Source organism: Suillus plorans (assembly GCF_016647745.1).
Source record: "Suillus plorans strain S12 chromosome Unknown HD556scaffold_65, whole genome shotgun sequence".
Taxonomy (NCBI): Eukaryota; Fungi; Basidiomycota; class Agaricomycetes; order Boletales; family Suillaceae; genus Suillus; species Suillus plorans.
Genome location: NW_024537449.1, coordinates 249,030 through 266,669, shown reverse-complemented (window position 1 = coordinate 266,669; position 17,640 = coordinate 249,030). Strand labels below are relative to the sequence as shown.

Below are 17,640 nucleotides of genomic sequence, written 5' to 3'. Positions count from 1 at the left end.
TGGTGGATCGGGACAACACCTAGTGGAGCAGACGATGACGTGCAGGCGTAGCTGTGATCGTCATAGCGCTACGGGGGGTAAACGGGCCAATGTTGGTGGAAAACGACCATCGAAAGGGTAGACAGACGACGCGTGGTCCCCGGGCGGCGGGCGACGTGCGTACTCGTTGCTAACGACATTCCATCCAATACCCGGTGCTCTGACGAACGTTTGCATCGATATTTTGACGTGCGATGTTCGACTTTGTTCGTAAGGTCTGACCGGCCGTTCGTGTCAAACGCGGGATTCCGATGAAGTTTGAGTTGAGCGTGAGAGATTCCGCAGGTGTGCTCGATGTGGAGGATGATGATGGCGCATGGTAATATCTGTGAGGTGAGTGGCCAGGCCGTGACGATCGTAGTGCTATATGAGTGCCAGCGTAGATTTGATGGAGTGAGTGACGGAATGAACCAAATTGAGCATGGATGCATGAAAAACCAGACGATCCGATTTACTTATCAATAGGCTATATAAACCTGGCTCATGGCATTACAGTCTTTCAATCATGGATACATTCGCAGAACCATACACACGCGCAGGAGACGACATTTCACTTGATTCAGTTAGAGATCATGTTAGAACTCTCGAAGCACGACACAAAGCCAACGGCGTTCAATTATCAGGCCGCATCATTCATGTCTGCCATTATCTTCCTGTAACTTGCACAATCACTTCAACTACTACAAGAGATGGCATACTCAGTCCACCTCCTACACCTCCACGTATCCTTTCAGACGTACCACCAAGCCCATCCGATGAGGTTCCTCAAATCTCTCTTCCCACTCAACCTGAGCGTTGGAAACTCGCTCCACGCTACGGACACAGCGCAATGACGAGCGGCATTCGTAGTCTCAGCCTCACACACGAACAACTCATTCTTGGATGGACAGGCGACATTCTATCACCTGCAGGTCCATCCGATGGCAATGATGGTCATTCACTCCACTTTCACTCATCATCATAACACTGACCTCTCCATAGCTGACGTCAATCCATCCACTGGTGAACGTATCCCTTCCGTTCGAGATCGTATTCCATCTTCTCGCATTTCTCAAGAGGACAAGGATGCACTCGACGTCGAGCTCGCTCATTATACCGACAAGAACGCACTCGAACCTGAAACCAGCAAGCCAATTACTCATCTTCCGCTCTGGATGGAGGATAACGTCGCACACGGTCATTACGATGGTTATTGTAAACAAAGTCAGTCCATATCAGGAATACCTCCTCTTGATCTACCTTCATCATCTACTTTTGGCCCTTCTCACTCGCTTTTCATACTTGATTCCTTCTTTGGTCCTTATCTTTCGTTTCTTCGGATGCACCGGCCTCGGAACTTTGATCGCACTTAATACTTACCCATCTCGTCCAATCTCTTTCATTTTCTCCTTCGACCTCCCATCTTGCTTCTTATTACTACCGGCCCGGGGAACCTCATTAACCGTTGCTAACACCCACCCAGCTCTATGGCCCCTCTTCCATTACCTCCTCTGGCAGGACGTAGCAACAGAGCATGCCAGCGCTGATGCTAACTATGAATATTATGAGCAGGTGCGTTCTGTTGGTTCATCTAATCTTCTCATCGCATTCAACACTCCACCAAAAGGCCAATCAAGCATTCGCAAACCGCCTCGCCAGCGTCCTCAGACCGGGCGACCTCGTCTGGGTCCATGACTACCATCTCCTTCTAGTCCCTCGCATGCTCAGAAATGCAATGCATTCTGGCGCTGTGAGCGGCGTGGGTGGGGAGAATGGCGGAGACGTGTGCGTCTTTCCTCACAAACGAGGAGGGCACCACTACTGACACATACCACAGCATCATCGGTCTATTCGTACACACCCCTTTCCCTAGCTCAGAGGTGTTTAGGTGTTTACCACGTACGTCTCTCCTCCTCCCCCCCTCGAACAACTAACCAACTCTGCCCAGGTCGCAAAGAAATTCTCGACGGAATGCTAGGCGCTAACCTCATCTGCTTCCAAACCTACAGCTACACCCGTCACTTCACCTCCACCTGCGTTCGCGTGTGCGGGTATGAAACTACTAGTAAGGGTGCTACGGCTACATCTACTAGTGCATCCCGGGGTGCGAGCGTTGTTCCCCGTAGTGCGACTGGAACTGGGGTTGGATCCACCCGTGGAACGAGCCTCACGCGCCGTGGAACAAGCGTGAAAGGCGGAGCAGGCGTTGAGAAATATGTCGGTATTGATGTACAGGGACATGTAGCTGCTGTTACGCATTGTCCGGTGGGGGTTGACGCAGAGAGGGTTGCGAAGGATACGTCAGTTTTTTATTTGGGTCTTTTTTATTAGGGGTACTCATGGGCACGTACGTATGCACGCAACCAGCCTCCGCCCAGGCGTCCAACCGAAACTCGACGCCCTCCGCGCGCTCTACGCAGACAAGAAGATCATCGTAGGAAGGGACAAGTTGGATGTCGTCAAGGGGGTCTTGCAAAAGGTGATTGTTCTTTCTCACATGGTTGTATCGTCGCTCATTGATTGGTTGTTTCTTGTACCATTGTCCAAACGTATAACATCAGCTCCGCGCGTTTGAGAAGCTCTTGCATGATTACCCAGAGTGGCAGCGCAAGGTCGTACTTATTCAGGTGTGTCATGTCATCCGAATACAACACCCAGATAGTAATGAATGGTAAACGCTGTTTGCAGGTGACGTCACCTGCATTAACAGATTCCCCAAAGCTTGAGCGTCAAGTCTCGGAGCTCGTCGCGCATATCAATGGGGAGTATGGGAGTTTGGACTTTATACCCGTACACCACTAGTGCGTGCACTTTTATCACGGCTTCACGTGTCTCATGATTTACCTTCGCCCTTTCCTTCCACACATCGCCTCTGTTATGACTCCAACAGCCACCAAACCCTCAGAAAGGACGAATTCTACGCGTTGCTGAGCGCTGCAGACCTCGGAGTAATCACGCCCCTCAGGGACGGGATGAACACGACCTCGATGGAGTTCGTAATCGCACAAGAGCGCACGAAGCGCTCGCCCCTCGTGTTGAGCGAGTTTATGGGTATTAGCCAGCACATGGCTGATGCACTTCAGGTGAACCCTTGGGATCTCGGGGTGCGTAGTATCTGCCGTCTTTGTGTGATGTGATTGACGGATATGTGGTGAGTAGGATGTAGCAGCTGCGATGAACCGCGGGTTGGTCATGTCTGAGGATGAGAAAGCTTCGAGGCACGCGGCGTTGCACTCGGTCGTAACGACTCACACCTCACACACGTGGGCTGCGGTCCTTGCCAAGATGCTGCTCTCACAGATCAACGCACAGAACACTGCACGTCAAACGCCTTACATCCCTAGAGATAATCTCAAGGAGCTGTATGATAACGCCGGGAAGCGTTTGTTCTTGTTTGATTACGACGTGAGTGATGGATAGGGGATACGGTGCTCGTCGTCGTTGACTTTTGACGGATAGGGCACGCTCACGCCGATCGTCAAGATGCCGTCGATGGCGCTTCCTTCTCCTGATGCGCTCACAGCCCTCGCGAAACTTTCATCCGACCCTAACAACATCGTATATATCGTATCCGGCCGTGACCAAGCGTTCCTCGAGGAACACCTTGGCCATCTCCCGCGTCTCGGGATGAGCGCAGAGCACGGCGGATTTATCCGTTCGCCTGACAGCGCCGTGTGGATGAATTTCACTGCCAGTCTGGATATGAGTTGGATGGAGGAAGTAGCGGAGATTTTCAGGTATTATACGGAGCGCACGACTGGGAGCCATATCGAGATGAAGAAGAGCTCGATTACATGGCATTATCGGTCGACTGATCCCGAGTGGGGGTGCGTGTGTTTGTTTTTGTTTTTGTTGAGTGAAGCTGATGAGTGCTGGGTTATAGACAGTTCCAGTGTAGACAATGCCAAGATTTATTGGAGAATAACGTGGTGCCCAAGAGGCCGATCGAGGTGCTCGTAGGTAAAAAGAATTTAGAAGTGAGGCCTATCGCCGTGAACAAGGTCTGTGCGCGTGGTCTTTGATATACATGCAGACTGACAGTCCATGCAAGGGGGAGATCGTCAAGCGTATATTATACCAGAACCCTGGAGTCGAGTTCATCTTTTGTGCTGGTGACGACAAGGTCTGTTTCATTCTTCCCCATCTTCCTCACTCGCTCACCCTCCAGCAGACCGACGAAGACATGTTCCGCGCTTTACTTCTCTTCCCCCCTTCCTCCATCGGCAAAGCGACGATGGAGCCCCCGCTGTCTGTGACGCTCGTTGACAACACGAAGGAGCACAGCGACGTCGAGCTCGCGGTGTCTCCCGAAGGTGTGTTCACTACTGCCGTTGGACATAGCAGCAAGCGAACGCTTGCAAGTTGGCATGTGACGACGCCTGAGGAGGTGGTGGAGCATATGTTGTTTTTGGTTGGGGAGACACCCCAGGGGGAGGACTTGAAGGGATATCTGTGAGCACGAGTCACGCTGCGCGGTATAGATTTTTTTCGTCTCGAGATTTGTGCAATATGTTTGAGAACACTTGATGTGCTTGTGCCCTTAGAGTTTCCATAGACCACCAATGATGACTGTTTTGAAGTGTCGTCGGAGTTCTTGATAATGTATCTCGGAGAAACTCGCTGGCGGAACTGCCTTGCCTCGGCTTGTATCGAGATTGAAATGCTTTCGAGTGAGAAGAAAGGATGAATGAATCTCGGTAGAGGATAAGAAGGAAATGAAGCACTAGTTTCTGTCTCTTGCTGAAGATCTCCGTTGCATCCTGACATTCCTTGCTTATGGAGACATTCTTCGATGTATGTACATCTGTGAGCAGCAAAATGTTTACTCATCAACGTCAACATCGATCCTCCTACGTAGGTAGAGTTTTGTACGCCTTTTGTCGCAAATTTCCAAAAGTGGTTGCAATGAGGTATTCTTGAAACGAATTTGCAAGGAATTTAATATATTGCAATAATATGGCAACCAAATTGCAACGTGCCGTACCATTGCAAGGCCCGTTGCAATCTGTTGCAATGCCATTTTAACTACATTTCTATGGCAATTTTAAGTACGACTCTATTATTTAAACCCATTTCAAAGGCCATTTTGCCTTTGAACCTTGAAATGCCTTACAAGGCGTTGAAATCTAAATTAGGAATTTCTGACAATTTCATAATGCGCATTAACCATGCATAGCTTGAAGTGCTCGGCGTGTCTCTTGAGCGGTAGAGTGGAGCGTATCCTCCCTACGCAGTGTATGAAGAGCATACTTCAAATGCGTGGTAATGAATAAACTTTGAGGTCGCAAACACTCTTATATGATGGTACCGTACGTGTGATCGAAGACACAATGCGGTATTAAGCGAGTCTTACAATAGGGACAACTGACGGGATGAAAAGAGAATCCAAGATCAACGACTTGTACCAGATGAAGGTAAATACAAACTATGCAATATGAAATCAATCGATGCCCTGCTCGAGCAGCGCCTTCTTCTTCGTAGCGTGGTCAAGTACTTCGTATAATCAATGACACCACCATCCTCGAACATGTTCCCGTGGAAAGGTGTTTTGCGTCGTCGACCACCCAATGACGCTCTTGAGCCCAAAAAACTGCAGGCCAGCTGCGAGATGGATGACTTTGTCGGGGCGTCTTCTCATCGCCGACAAGAAACACGAACTCGGCGTCGAAATGTCTTTCTGTACGATATTAAGCAGCGTGAGAGGTGTCTCTCATGGCAAAATGGAAATTGTAGGAATGCTCGTGGTCCTGTTTGCAATGACAAGCGAGGTACACCCAACCCAGGTGTTCTGTTGCAAAGCTTCTATGTAGTACACCTGGTCGTGTGGCTGCGTTGCCATAAATGTGACCCTGTCCGATCGCCACGAAAAAGGCGCACATGCCTCTTCATCGCCTGCTGAGCTCTGACCGGAGCCGAAAGTGTCGAAGCGTATGAGCAGATGAGTAGAGATCCTGTAAGCAGTATTCTGGCCCAGAGCAATCTGCATTCATCCGAAAAAAGTCAGCTGCGTGGAGAGTGGGCATGAAGTCTATAGTCGGGCACAACCATATCCGAGACCGGCGGCGCAATTTGAGCTCATGCTCAGAGACGTTGACGATGGGTATCATGATCTCGTCACATACTATCCATAGGAGTTCTCAAAAATCCTTCCTCGGCTCCTCTGGGCGCATACTGGCCGATTGCTTAATTTCCTTGGCGAAGTCGTCCTCGAGACGGAAGGTGAACGAGGTGGGGATCTCCTGATGTCGGGACAACAGGGGCGCTACATGAGTATTGACCCGCAATGAGGATGATGACTGAGCCGTGACGCACTGCCGCTTGCAGGAGGTGAGAGCATAAATCACGAGAAACCTCCAAGATGATAGATTTCAGCTACTAAGTACCACTGTTCCCCACTGCTTCGTGAAATTCCTATACAGTGTTTCTGTCTGGTCAACAGCAGCTCGTCCTGATTGGGAATTTGAGATGGCTCCTAACCCAAAGGTATGATGGGACCCTGAAACGAAGGTCTGGCTAGGGGTGTCTCTAGAGGGTACCATGGAGATGAATATGAATGGCACTGCATACTCAGGCTATTGATGACGGTATGCTAGTATTTCACCGACGAGGTTCGGGTGTTCTGCAGCTGGCCGGCTTGGCCCTTCGCCCAATCGATCAAGAAGAAACAACCGACTTCCTTGTATATGGTCTGACTAAAGAAGACTATCGTCCAAGGGTGCTGCGAAGGCGATCAGGGATAACATCGATGAAGCTTGACATATGCTGATGAATGTTTGCAGTATTCTGGAACAACACGGACACAGAATGCATCACGCATGCATCAAACATGGCTCCAGCCCTTGCTCAGCTTCGTATTCACGAGCCTCAGCCTGATCCACCATCAACCCTTTGATGATGCGATTCCCCCTTTCCACTCGCGACAATCGCGCAACAGCCCGCGCGAACTGAGACCACATGTTCGATTCTCGCCAAGTCTTTGTCCCAGACATTCTACAAGTTCACCAGACGTTTCGAAGCAAGCAACATGGTATTATACTCCTGTCTTCTCTAAGTCTGGAAATTGGTAAACGGCGAGAAGACGATTTCGTGTCATGAGGCACTCACACATTCATGGCCTGAAGCTTGAAGTTCGGAAAGGGACGCGTAGATTGTGATGTTCGTCGGTTGAAAATGTCAGTTACTACACAGCGGACTTTGAAAAATAAGGCCAATGGCAGTATGACCAAACAATTGACATTCACCCAACACTCTCAGCGTCCAACCAGTCCGATCTCGAAACCTCTTCTGGATGCACATCTGGAGTACCAAGTTTTGCCATTGCTATTTGCGGCCTGATGTTAATTTTTTCACTTATGTAAAATTGATGACATCTTCATCAGTGGATCGTGTGCGCAGCGGATGCCATCAGTCGTTGAACCGTTGGACTGGCACGGCTGGCAGTGTGCCTGCCTCTGGAAGCTGGTGTGGCCTCAACCTAATGATTATGCTACTTACGACAACACCCGAGGGCTCTATCCCTACTGACTAAGTTACGCAAATGGTGGCAAACACCCGGCTGCACCATCCACCGCTGGACTCTGCCGTCTAGCATATAAGCATTTCTGCGTCACATGTTACTCCCGGTCCGCAGTACAGTACGTACATGATGAAACAATCGGTGCACAGACTTCCATGTGCTTCTAGCACCGGCGGGGACTGCGCATTCGGAGACTCCATGGCCCTTTCCGCAGCTGGTCCCATGCTACACCGATTCGCAGTGCGTTATTTACCTATGGTGGGCGTCACTACTTTGGAACAAAGTCCTGGCCCCCTTGTAAAAAAAATCAGATTTTTATACCGAGAGGACTTCAGTATGCATCTATCAGTCTCTTTGCTTGCTTCGCTCGCTACCGTCATATCATATCAGGCGATCTCCACAGCGCCGTGCTACTGTTTTTTTGTTTTGTATCATTGATCATTGATCATCTGGCACAGCTTCATATTATATTCACAGATAATCCAATTGGTCGTCGATGATCATTGGATGGTGCAAGATTCCGAGGCTAACGGTGATTGAACAAATGATTTGTATCCATCTTTTTGCAGGCTTCAACAAGCTTCCTGAAATGATCAACTAGGAGGATATAAGCGACGGTTTCATGGCTATGAATGAAATGGAACACTGGAATAATATTATTAGCCACGTACTACGGTAACCGTCTCGATGCCTCTGTACTTGTTCCAAACTTCCCTCATTTATTTTTTGTCATCAAGGATAGATAAAAGGATCAAACTTTAGTTTCATCGTGTGTGCAAGTCAACCGTTACATCGATGGCAGTCGAAACCAAACCTGAAACACTTGTTCCGGAACTCTGGACTGCACAGGAGCACAAAGGGGGGTCAGAGGAGCTGGGAGTTGAATACTCAGTCTCTAAGGACTCCGACCTGTCTTTGGTCTTGCAAGAGTTTCCAGAAGGTGGTCTTGCCGCTTGGTCTACTGCTTTTGGATCGTAAGGAGACAAATTTCTAGTGGTGCTGGCTCTTACTTGATTGACTTAGGTTTCTCATATTGTTCTGCAGTTGGGGGTGAGTGTTGCGCTTTATCATTGATGAAGGATGGCGCTCTGAAGCTTCCAAGTTACATCGCATCATTTGGTGTATACCAAGGTATTGCTGCCCATGAAAGTGAGGAAACTTTGTTTAAGCGGCTTGCCTTCTAGCCTTCTATACTGGAAATTATCTCGCAAATGAGACATCATTTGCTATTTCGTGAGTTCTATAGGCTTCTCTATTGTGAGTATCCTCATGGTCTCTTGCAGATTCATTGGGAGCTTCAATACATTTTTAGGCACCTCTGTGAGCCTTGTATCAGGCACACTATACGATCGAGGTTATTTGTGAGTGTGCATGCCAATGTCTCGGAGACGGTGCTCAGCAGGCCTACTACCTAGTCACCATCTTGTCGTTGCCGGGTCGCTGCTGCAGAGTTTCTCTCTTTTCATGCTGTCATTGGCGAAGCCCAATCAGTACTATCAGGTGACGTCCTCCGGCTTTCTGACCTTTTTGTTTCTAACATCATAATAGATATTCCTTACTCAAGGCTTAGGCTCAGGTATCGCATTGGGGTTGCTGTACATCCCGAGCCTGGCCATCGTCTCGCATTATTTCAGACGGAAACGCACACTGGTGATGGCATTCCTTACTATGGGCTCATCGCTGGGTGCTATCATCCACCCGATTATGCTTAATAATCTCCTGAATGGGCGCCTTGGGTTTGCCAATGGCGTACGTGCAAGTGCAGGGTTAGTTAGCGCGCTCCTTTTGATTGCATGCTTGTGTATGCGAACTCGCCTTGATCCGCCGACGACACCAGTGAACTATATCGTGGCAGCTAGAAAGTGTCTTCGTGATGTTCCGTTCTTTTTCGCGACAGTAGGGTAAGACCTGCAATACAGCATCTCTCGAATTTTCGAAAATAATCATTCGTTATGCAGGGCGTTTCTTTTCCAGATTGGCTTCTACTACCCGACATTTTTTCTTCAACTCGATGCTACCCAACACGGTATTGGCATCACCTTTTCATCTTACTCTGTGGGTTCTAGCATTATACAAGTGGTCTTTTTGCTGATTCAATCACCAGCTTGTGATTTTAAATGCGTCCAGCTCTGTGGGACGAGTTTCAGCAGGGTATATCGCAGGGTATATAGGAGTCCTCAACTTGACCGTGATTTCGGCAATTTCGTGCGGATTGATACTTTTGGGCACTATTGGATTGAGTAGCCTGGCCAGCGTCGTTATCATTGCTGTGCTTTTTGGCTATTTTCAAGGGGTGTGTAAGTATTCTTTCCGATTTACTACGCAGTTGAAGGTGTTAATCGGTCATGTAGACACTGCGTTATTGAGTCCACTTATGGCTACCCTAACGCACAACCCCTCTGAGCTTGGGTGAGTGATAACTCGAGCTTCAGTATGTGCGAATGATCTTATCTGGTCACAGCGGGTGGATGGGTATCAGTTTCTTTCTTGGCGGTGAGTGCTAGGATCAGATTTGCTTGTATATTATTTTGAACTCGCACGCGTTCATTCTACAGGATTCGGAAGTTTAATTGGTAGGTGCATTTGTAGCACTTCTTGCTTCACCTTATAAATGTTTACCTAGGAACACCCATTTCTGGTGCCCTACTTACATCAAATTATATCTGGTGGAGACCCGCTTTGTTCTCTGGGGTGAGTCGACTGCGATTGCCGCTTCTCTATACACTTTGATTACTAATAAATCACAGATCGCTGCACTGGCCGGTGCCGCAATGTACATTTTCATGCGGTTCGTTCACATTAGAGTGCAGAAAAAGAATGAATCCTAAGTGAGCGGCCTACGAGTCCATTTACGGGGCAATATCAATGTATAGTCTACAAGTGATTACCGCTACGCGGCTCCTTTGTGCTTGTATATATAGCGTATATAATTTGATTATAGCAAGAACTCATTATACTGACCCGGATTTGCGAATGTGAAGGTGATAGAACGACATGCAATATTAGTACATACCGAGATCATTCTGAGGAATTCTGATGTCATCTCACATACGATTTTCTGCAGACGACTTGCAGAAGTATACATTAAATACTAATTTGGCGACAGATTTCACACGAGTCACAAGTGCACACAGATCCACACAAGGTCTCACAGACATCACAGACATCACAAGTGTCACAAGAATAGCACTGGTAAATATTGAAACAATGGGTGACTTCCCATAGGCAAAATAATGCGGATTATCATATACCAGACTTTGAAAAACATTTTCCAAGTTAAGCAATCAGATATTCTGTACGAAAAACCAAACCATAGGCCAACGGAATATCATGGATGATATTTTATATCAATATCAAGCATTGCAAAACGAGATAGAGACAGAAGTAATCGATGACGAAGAATCTGCACTCATTGTTGCAGCTACTGTACTGGTGGGAACTGAGCTGACTCGACAAGACCGCATTGACAGACGTCAACCACGACGACAATACCTTTGCCGTGCGCAGCTCCTTCCAAATCCACGGATGAGTACCCCATGGCAAGCTTTATTTGCGAGCCAGAACGACCGAGCCTTCATTATGACCATGGGCTTCGATGTGGAGACATTCACCTTCATACTCACCTCCGGCTTCGCAAACCATTGGTACCATACACCCATTCCTCATGACGACATCAGTCAGCATGCTAATCCTCGCGTCGAACGACGATCTCTTGATGCTGGAGGTGCCCTTGGCCTCGTATTACACTACCTAAACTCAACAATGCATCAAATTAGTCTGCAACAGATTTTTGCGCTCATCCCAACAACAGTATCACGGTACCTTTCATTTGGCCTGCACATACTCCTCCTCACTCTGCGCAACATGGTTGATGCCAAGGTCCATTGGTTGCAAGGAGACGAGTTCAGGGAATGCAACACTCTTGTGGTGGCACGTCATGCACGACTTCAGGGGGCCTTTGGTAGCATAGACGGCTTGAAACTTCCTGTGCAAACGTCGGATGACATTGATATTGAAAATGCCACATTCAATGGCTGGTTGTCAGAGCATTTTATCAGTTCAGTTCTCGTGTTTTCATCTCAAGGTAAGCCTCGTTGGTCTTTAAACAAATTACTGCTACTAATGACATGTATCTCAGGCATAATCATAGCAGCCAGGACAAATGCGCCAGGGAGCTGGCATGACTCTCGTGTTGCGAAGGAAATTTATGCGGCCCTTCGAGATCACACTCCTGCAGGCTACTATATCGTGGCTGACACTGCCTTCCCGCGTGGAAGCAATGATATCAATGGTCGTATTTGCGCACCTCTCAAACAGGGTCAAACTTTGCGAGGCTCCGCTGCAGACATAGAAGAACGCATGGCATTCAATCGGGAATTACTTTCATACCGACAGACAGCTGAGTGGGGTATGCGAAGCCTCCAAGGTGCATTTGGCCGTCTCCGTGTTCCACTTGATATATCAGACAAAGAGGCTCGAGGTGACCTTATTGAAATATGTGTTCGTCTACATAACCTGCGTTTGAAGAAGGTGGGCATCAATCAAATACGTACTGTGTATATGAATCATTGGCAAGCAACTGACGAAGACATGGAGGTCTGGCATGATTTTGAAAATATGCTATTTTCGGAGCAACGGCAGAAAGACCGGGTCACTAGATTTCATGTAACATTAGAGTACCAGTGAATACTAACTACTGGCTTTGGAGAATGGAACGAAACGGGGGATGTATGAACAGCTATGATGTATGAAAGACTTGTAAGACCATATCGAATGAAACACAACAAATCAAAGACTTGCACAGTCAAGTCAATTAAAAGCTAAGAGAACACAAGAGATAGACTCGAAAGTAAAATGAAGAAATGTAACCGTCTAAACAAATGACCTTTAAACCTCTGGGGTACCTTCCTTAGTACCCTTACTGTACATGACACTGGCGGACTCATCATCCACAATAGTGTCCTTCGCTGCTTGCGAACATTGCATAGCCAGACGACGAGATGCAGACATGCGTTGTCTAGCTTCCCTTCCGACACATGATGGGCCTCCAACATGTGAGTCTTCTTCGACAGATGAATCATCATATGGTGCGAATTCTTCGTCCGTTAACCATCTGATTGATTGGCCTCCATCTGGGTAATATTCGTGCATCAAGGACTTTCTTTTTGGAGGTGGAGAACGAATCTTCCTATGGTGCCGACTGCCAGATCCTGATGTCTGAGACTGCATCATCTCAACACGTAGTTCTGCCATATCACAGGCACGTTGAGAATCGTATAACTTACTACGCAAATCAAACACTTGTGCATGAAGTGTATCGATTCTGGTCTGTGCATCTCGCAACTGCTGGGCCTGTGCCATCAGCTGAGTATTGGCAAGATTACGATCTGCTCGTTCTCCATCACGAGCTCGCTGTGCAACAGGATCAAATGCACCTGAGAGACGAGTTAGCAACTCTGCAGCGGCAGCACCACGTGCATTGCGTCGTGGAACAGGAGCTTCTGTGTGCATGGCCTTCGTAACAGCCACATGTTGTGGCTCGTCTGGACCGGAAGAGACAGAGCGAGTATCGTCGTGAGGGTTGTCATCATAGTCTACATCATTGAGATCACGTGTGCCTGCTCGTTCATTGATAAGTGCTTCGATTTGGTGTGCACGGGTGACATCAGGAGGGCAAACACCATCTCCAGTAGGTTTGGTAGTCTTAACGAGCTAAGGAGAGGTCAGTCGAAAGTAATTGAATGAGCAGAGGGTAGGATCTTACCTGTTTAAATTTGGTTTCAAGGGAGCTGGCTTTGCGGACCGGACGTCCCAGTTCTTTCGCCCACTCTGAGAACTTCGCATGTACTGCCTGCCAGCCTCGCTGACCAAGCGGCAGTTCATTTTCGACGAAGTCGAGAAGTGCCTTAGTGTCAGCAGTAGTATAATTATTAGAACCTGATGGGCGTCCACGCTTGATCCTGGTGCCACCCTCATCATCATCAGCCATGGTCTCATGGGCACGCTTAGTGGCTCGCACTCCTGAGTTTTCCTTGCCCTTGGTTTGGGTGGTGTGGACTTTGCGACGAGCCCCAGCTGTTTTAGAGGCAGCAGCATAGCCACGTGCCTCAGCAATGACAACTGGGTCAGTCAAGTCCAGATCAACGCCGTCAGGAAGTGGACGGAGGGCAGGATCAATGAAATTGTTGTCGAATTCATACTGAGGTGAAGGAGAAGGATGGTGCTGATGCTGGGTAGGGAATGTGGCTGGGGTATTGAGGGCATACCGGGGCTGTCACATAATCAGTCGAAGATATGAGCTAGATAAAGTGGAACATACCTGATAACTTTGAGAGCAAGTTTCATTCATCCTCGGAGTGAGTGGAGCAGGTGGAGCAGACTGCGAGACATGTGATGGACAGCATGCAACAGTCTGTGCAATCCCAGGGTGTGGTTGCCATGTCCCGGTTCAGTCGCGAGTGTATGCATTGCCGGCGCCGTCATAGTGTAAGTCAACCATGAGTATAGAACTTCAGTTTCGGAGTGTAGTGTTAGTGAGAGAAAGGACCCAAATCAACGAATGCTCACTTTGTACTCCTCAAAAAGCATTTCTTTATATGCCAGGAGTCTGACAGCCGCCGGCCATCGAAAATTTCTGGATGCGAGTTGTCCGTCATATGTTGATATAGCAAAATAAGGAGGCGCCACATTCCCTTGACGAGTGTTGGTGAAATTTTCTCGAGGGCACTTTCGGATTGGACGCCAGTTGTCCGTTGTCTGTTGATGTGGCAAATTAAGTAGGTACCGCAGTCCGCAAGCACTAGTGAAAAATTCTGGGGGGACTTTTGGATTGGACAGTTGTCCATCGTACATTGATGTTGAAATGTAGGGAGGCACCGTTGTCCCTTGGTGGGCGGCGAGCAGCGAGCGCTAGTGTGAGGCTTAAACATTTGGCTCGTCACAAAGCAGCCAAAATAGTGCCTATATAGAAAGAAAGTAAGTATGCAAGTTCTGTGAGCCTATACAAGTTTGTACAAACTTGTACAACTCTGTACAGGCACACAGTAGTTGCCAATGTGTACAAGGGAACCGTGAAGTATGAAACGGTGCTGGAGCAGTGGTATCAAACGGCGGACAACAGAAGGTAAGATTATGTCAGCGGATATCGCTGGTGTGAGTGATCCTGAAAAGGCAAGTTTGAGTTTATTCCCGTTAGAATAATCTGTAGGGGGGGGTACCCCCCCCCCCCCCTACAGATTTAAGGTTTATTGGGGGGGGGGGGGGGTAGACCCTTGATGGATTTCAAACGGTGACGAAATGTCACCCGGCATCGCGGCACACCTTCCTAATATGTGAAATTATATTCTATTCTACATTATTTTTGCCTACGGGAAGTCACCCAATAGTATGCAGGAGGAGTAAATCAGAACAGTATATACTAGTATGTAGTGCATAAATCAAGTACTACTGGTTATACTTGGGCTCACGGCTCAGGCTTGAAATTTGGTGAGCCTAAGCCCCCCTCAGGCCGAGCCTAAGCTGGGGCTTTGAGCCCAAGCCGGGCCAGAACATCACCAATGCACCATTCTCTGTAGGGATGATGCATCATGTCTGGCAATTACCAGACACAAGAAATGCATCAACTATGTCCATTAGCATTCCCAGTGATGCATTATGGTTAGTGCTGCCGCGGTCCGGTTTGGTCCGGTTCAGAGGCAGTTTGACGAGAACCGAGAACTGGACCAAGGTCCAGTTCTACCTTTATCAACGAACCTTGGTGTCAAGACCATGCACAAAGGGTAGGACTGATTCCGAGGGGCTTGGCTTCAGCTCGTGCACTGCGCCCTGTTGTTTTCAGTCGTATCGGATGCTTCGGACGACGCCACATAGGACGAGCGCGACCGTTTGACAGAGGCACAAGAAAAGGGACGTCGAGTGTCACTCGACGTCCATATACCAATGTTTCACTTTAACATTCTCCTTACAACGCTAATATACGTATCACGTCAGTTTTACCTTATAAACCTCATAGATATTGAACAAACATCTCAGTCCCAAAATATAGACTGAGATGTGAGTTGTTACATTCGAACTTACTTTAGAGCGCGCACTGATTCAAACGAGTAGATTGTCCCTATCTACTTAGGTATTGTACATGGACTCAGAGTCCCAAAATATAGACTGAGATATTGTCCCTATCTACTTAGCTCCCTCTCGATCCGCTCGCCTCGAATCTTGAGAGGTTATGAGCCCTGCTACTACCATGGATACTCCGCTCCCCAGCTCCAACTCTGCACTCTTCAACATCCCAAAGCTCGCTGATGACGGCGTGAATTGGATAACCTATAAGGGAAGAATGTTGACGGCTATTGGTGCTCGAGGCCTGATGCGATATATCGACGGTCGTAAGACAAAGCCCGTTCCTTTCGAAGTTGACCCGTCGACCGGGAAACCGAAGAAGAAGGACGGCTCGAAGCCGACGGATGCGGAAATCGAGGACCTAGACGATCAGATAGATGAATACCAGCAAAAGGACTCACTGGTAAAACAACGAATATTTAGTACCATTTCCGACCAGCTCTTGCTCCGGATCCAGAACCTAGGCAGCGCAGCTGCCATCTGGGACGAGGTCTGCAAGATCCACGAAGGGAAAACAGAATTGGTCCAGATAGACCTCCGTCGCAGACTCCAGGAATTGAGATGCGAGGAAGGGGGCGACATTAAAGCACATTTCGGAGAGCAACTACGCCTCCGAGAATCGCTTGCGGGGATGGGCGCCAGTATAGATGATCACGATTTCTACGCGATCACGTTGGGCTCATTGCCCGAATCCTACCGTCCATTGGTCTCGTCAATAAATGCAGCAGCTAAGATAGCCAAGAAGGTACTTACTCCTTACGAGTTGATCAGCATGGTCACCGAAGAGTACGAGCATCGCCTGCTCTTGGATCGTCGTACCAGGAAGAAGGGGAGTAACTTGGCGTTTATCGCTAGAACTGCCCAAGGGAAGAGCCGCTGAAGGTACAACAATTCAGAGAGTGAGTCTGAACAATGTTGGGTCTTGCAGAACCTAGCTGCTATTCGACCCTAAAGGGTTTCTGGACCAGGCTCAAGGCTCAGAGAAGAGGAAATATGATAGAAAACTACTGAAGACTCTGACTCCTACTGGTAACTGGTGAAAAGATAACTTCCTTATGTAAGCTACAAAAGTGCCAACATAAGGTAAGGTAAAAACAGTCTCTACAAGCCCAGCCAGAAATGAATCCCTACACCGCGAAACTGGTAGCTCGAGCCAGCAGAACACAGACGTGGTGTGCCACAACTGCGACAGGAAGGGGCATTACAAGAGCGACTGTTGGAGAAAAGGGGGCGGTAAGGAAGGTCAGGGTCCGCGACAGAAGAAAGCAAAACAGACCAAGCCTGCTGCTACAGCAGCAGCTGTCACAGACTCGCCGGACAACTACGCTTTCGCGTCAATCAGTGACGCGAATGTGTCTGGAGGCCTAGACTCACCTGACAAACACCACGCGGCAATCATAGATTCCGGCGCCACCTCCCACTTCTGCCCTGAGTGTGCCAAGTTCACCACATACTCCCCAATCGACCCCCTCGATATACGAACTGCGGACGGTTCTGTCATTAGCGCTGTAGGCCGCGGTAATGTACAAATCAACTTACCGCTGGGCGCAGGATGGACAACGGTCACCCTCAAGGATGCCTTGCACGTCCCAAAGATGGGCTTCACGCTCGTGGTGACGAATCGGATAACTGCTGCCGGCTTTTCCGTCCACTTCGAGGGTGCAACCTGCAGGATATTGTCAGCAGGACCAAAACGGCAAGTAATCGCCGAAATACCTCACGTCGACGGCCTATACACCGTTGCAGGTCATCACAAGCATCACGCTGCATTGGCAAAGGGGAAAGTTACCTTGGGAGAACTCCATCGTGCTCTGGGACACGTATCACACTCAGCAGTTAAGTCCGCTGTCGAAAAGGGCTTGGTGGAAGGCGTTGAGCTCGACTCCGCCTCGGAACCAGAGTTCTGCGAGGCATGTGAGAAGGGAAAGGCAGCGAAGCAGCCATTCCCAAAGGAGTCCAAACGTAGGGCGCAGGCGTACGGCAAATTG

General features: G+C 48.6%; 4 protein-coding genes across 4 annotated transcripts; all 4 read left to right on the top strand.

Annotated features, from left to right (window-relative positions):
- The first annotated feature begins 491 nt into the window (after nucleotides 1–491).
- HD556DRAFT_846969 (uncharacterized protein) lies at nucleotides 492–1,240 on the top strand. The gene has a single exon (XM_041311813.1). It carries the CDS (start codon nucleotides 545–547, stop codon nucleotides 1,001–1,003), a length of 459 nt encoding a protein of 152 aa, XP_041155962.1. The 5' UTR covers nucleotides 492–544; the 3' UTR covers nucleotides 1,004–1,240.
- HD556DRAFT_1402115 (glycosyltransferase family 20-domain-containing protein) lies at nucleotides 1,220–4,844 on the top strand. Its single transcript, XM_041303843.1, has 13 exons — nucleotides 1,220–1,590; nucleotides 1,646–1,803; nucleotides 1,856–1,917; nucleotides 1,967–2,318; nucleotides 2,386–2,497; nucleotides 2,580–2,645; nucleotides 2,707–2,819; nucleotides 2,909–3,122; nucleotides 3,178–3,423; nucleotides 3,478–3,845; nucleotides 3,902–4,019; nucleotides 4,070–4,141; nucleotides 4,190–4,844. Exons 1-13 carry the CDS (start codon nucleotides 1,225–1,227, stop codon nucleotides 4,472–4,474), a joined length of 2,532 nt encoding a protein of 843 aa, XP_041155961.1. The 5' UTR covers nucleotides 1,220–1,224; the 3' UTR covers nucleotides 4,475–4,844.
- A 1,677-nt stretch (nucleotides 4,845–6,521) lies between these two features.
- On the top strand, nucleotides 6,522–7,212 carry HD556DRAFT_1402108 (uncharacterized protein). The gene is made up of 2 exons (XM_041303842.1): nucleotides 6,522–7,071; nucleotides 7,123–7,212. Exons 1-2 carry the CDS (start codon nucleotides 6,834–6,836, stop codon nucleotides 7,170–7,172), a joined length of 288 nt encoding a protein of 95 aa, XP_041155960.1. The 5' UTR covers nucleotides 6,522–6,833; the 3' UTR covers nucleotides 7,173–7,212.
- A 1,249-nt stretch (nucleotides 7,213–8,461) lies between these two features.
- HD556DRAFT_1196248 (major facilitator superfamily domain-containing protein) lies at nucleotides 8,462–10,237 on the top strand (the record flags this gene model as incomplete). Its single annotated transcript, XM_041296282.1, has 13 exons — nucleotides 8,462–8,508; nucleotides 8,558–8,584; nucleotides 8,637–8,665; nucleotides 8,719–8,767; nucleotides 8,797–8,895; nucleotides 8,950–9,034; nucleotides 9,083–9,435; nucleotides 9,493–9,589; nucleotides 9,639–9,831; nucleotides 9,886–9,943; nucleotides 9,996–10,027; nucleotides 10,090–10,107; nucleotides 10,158–10,237. Coding segments are annotated over 13 exons (1,167 nt in total), but the record flags the coding sequence as incomplete, so codon positions are not given.
- Nucleotides 10,238–17,640: the final 7,403 nt, after the last annotated feature.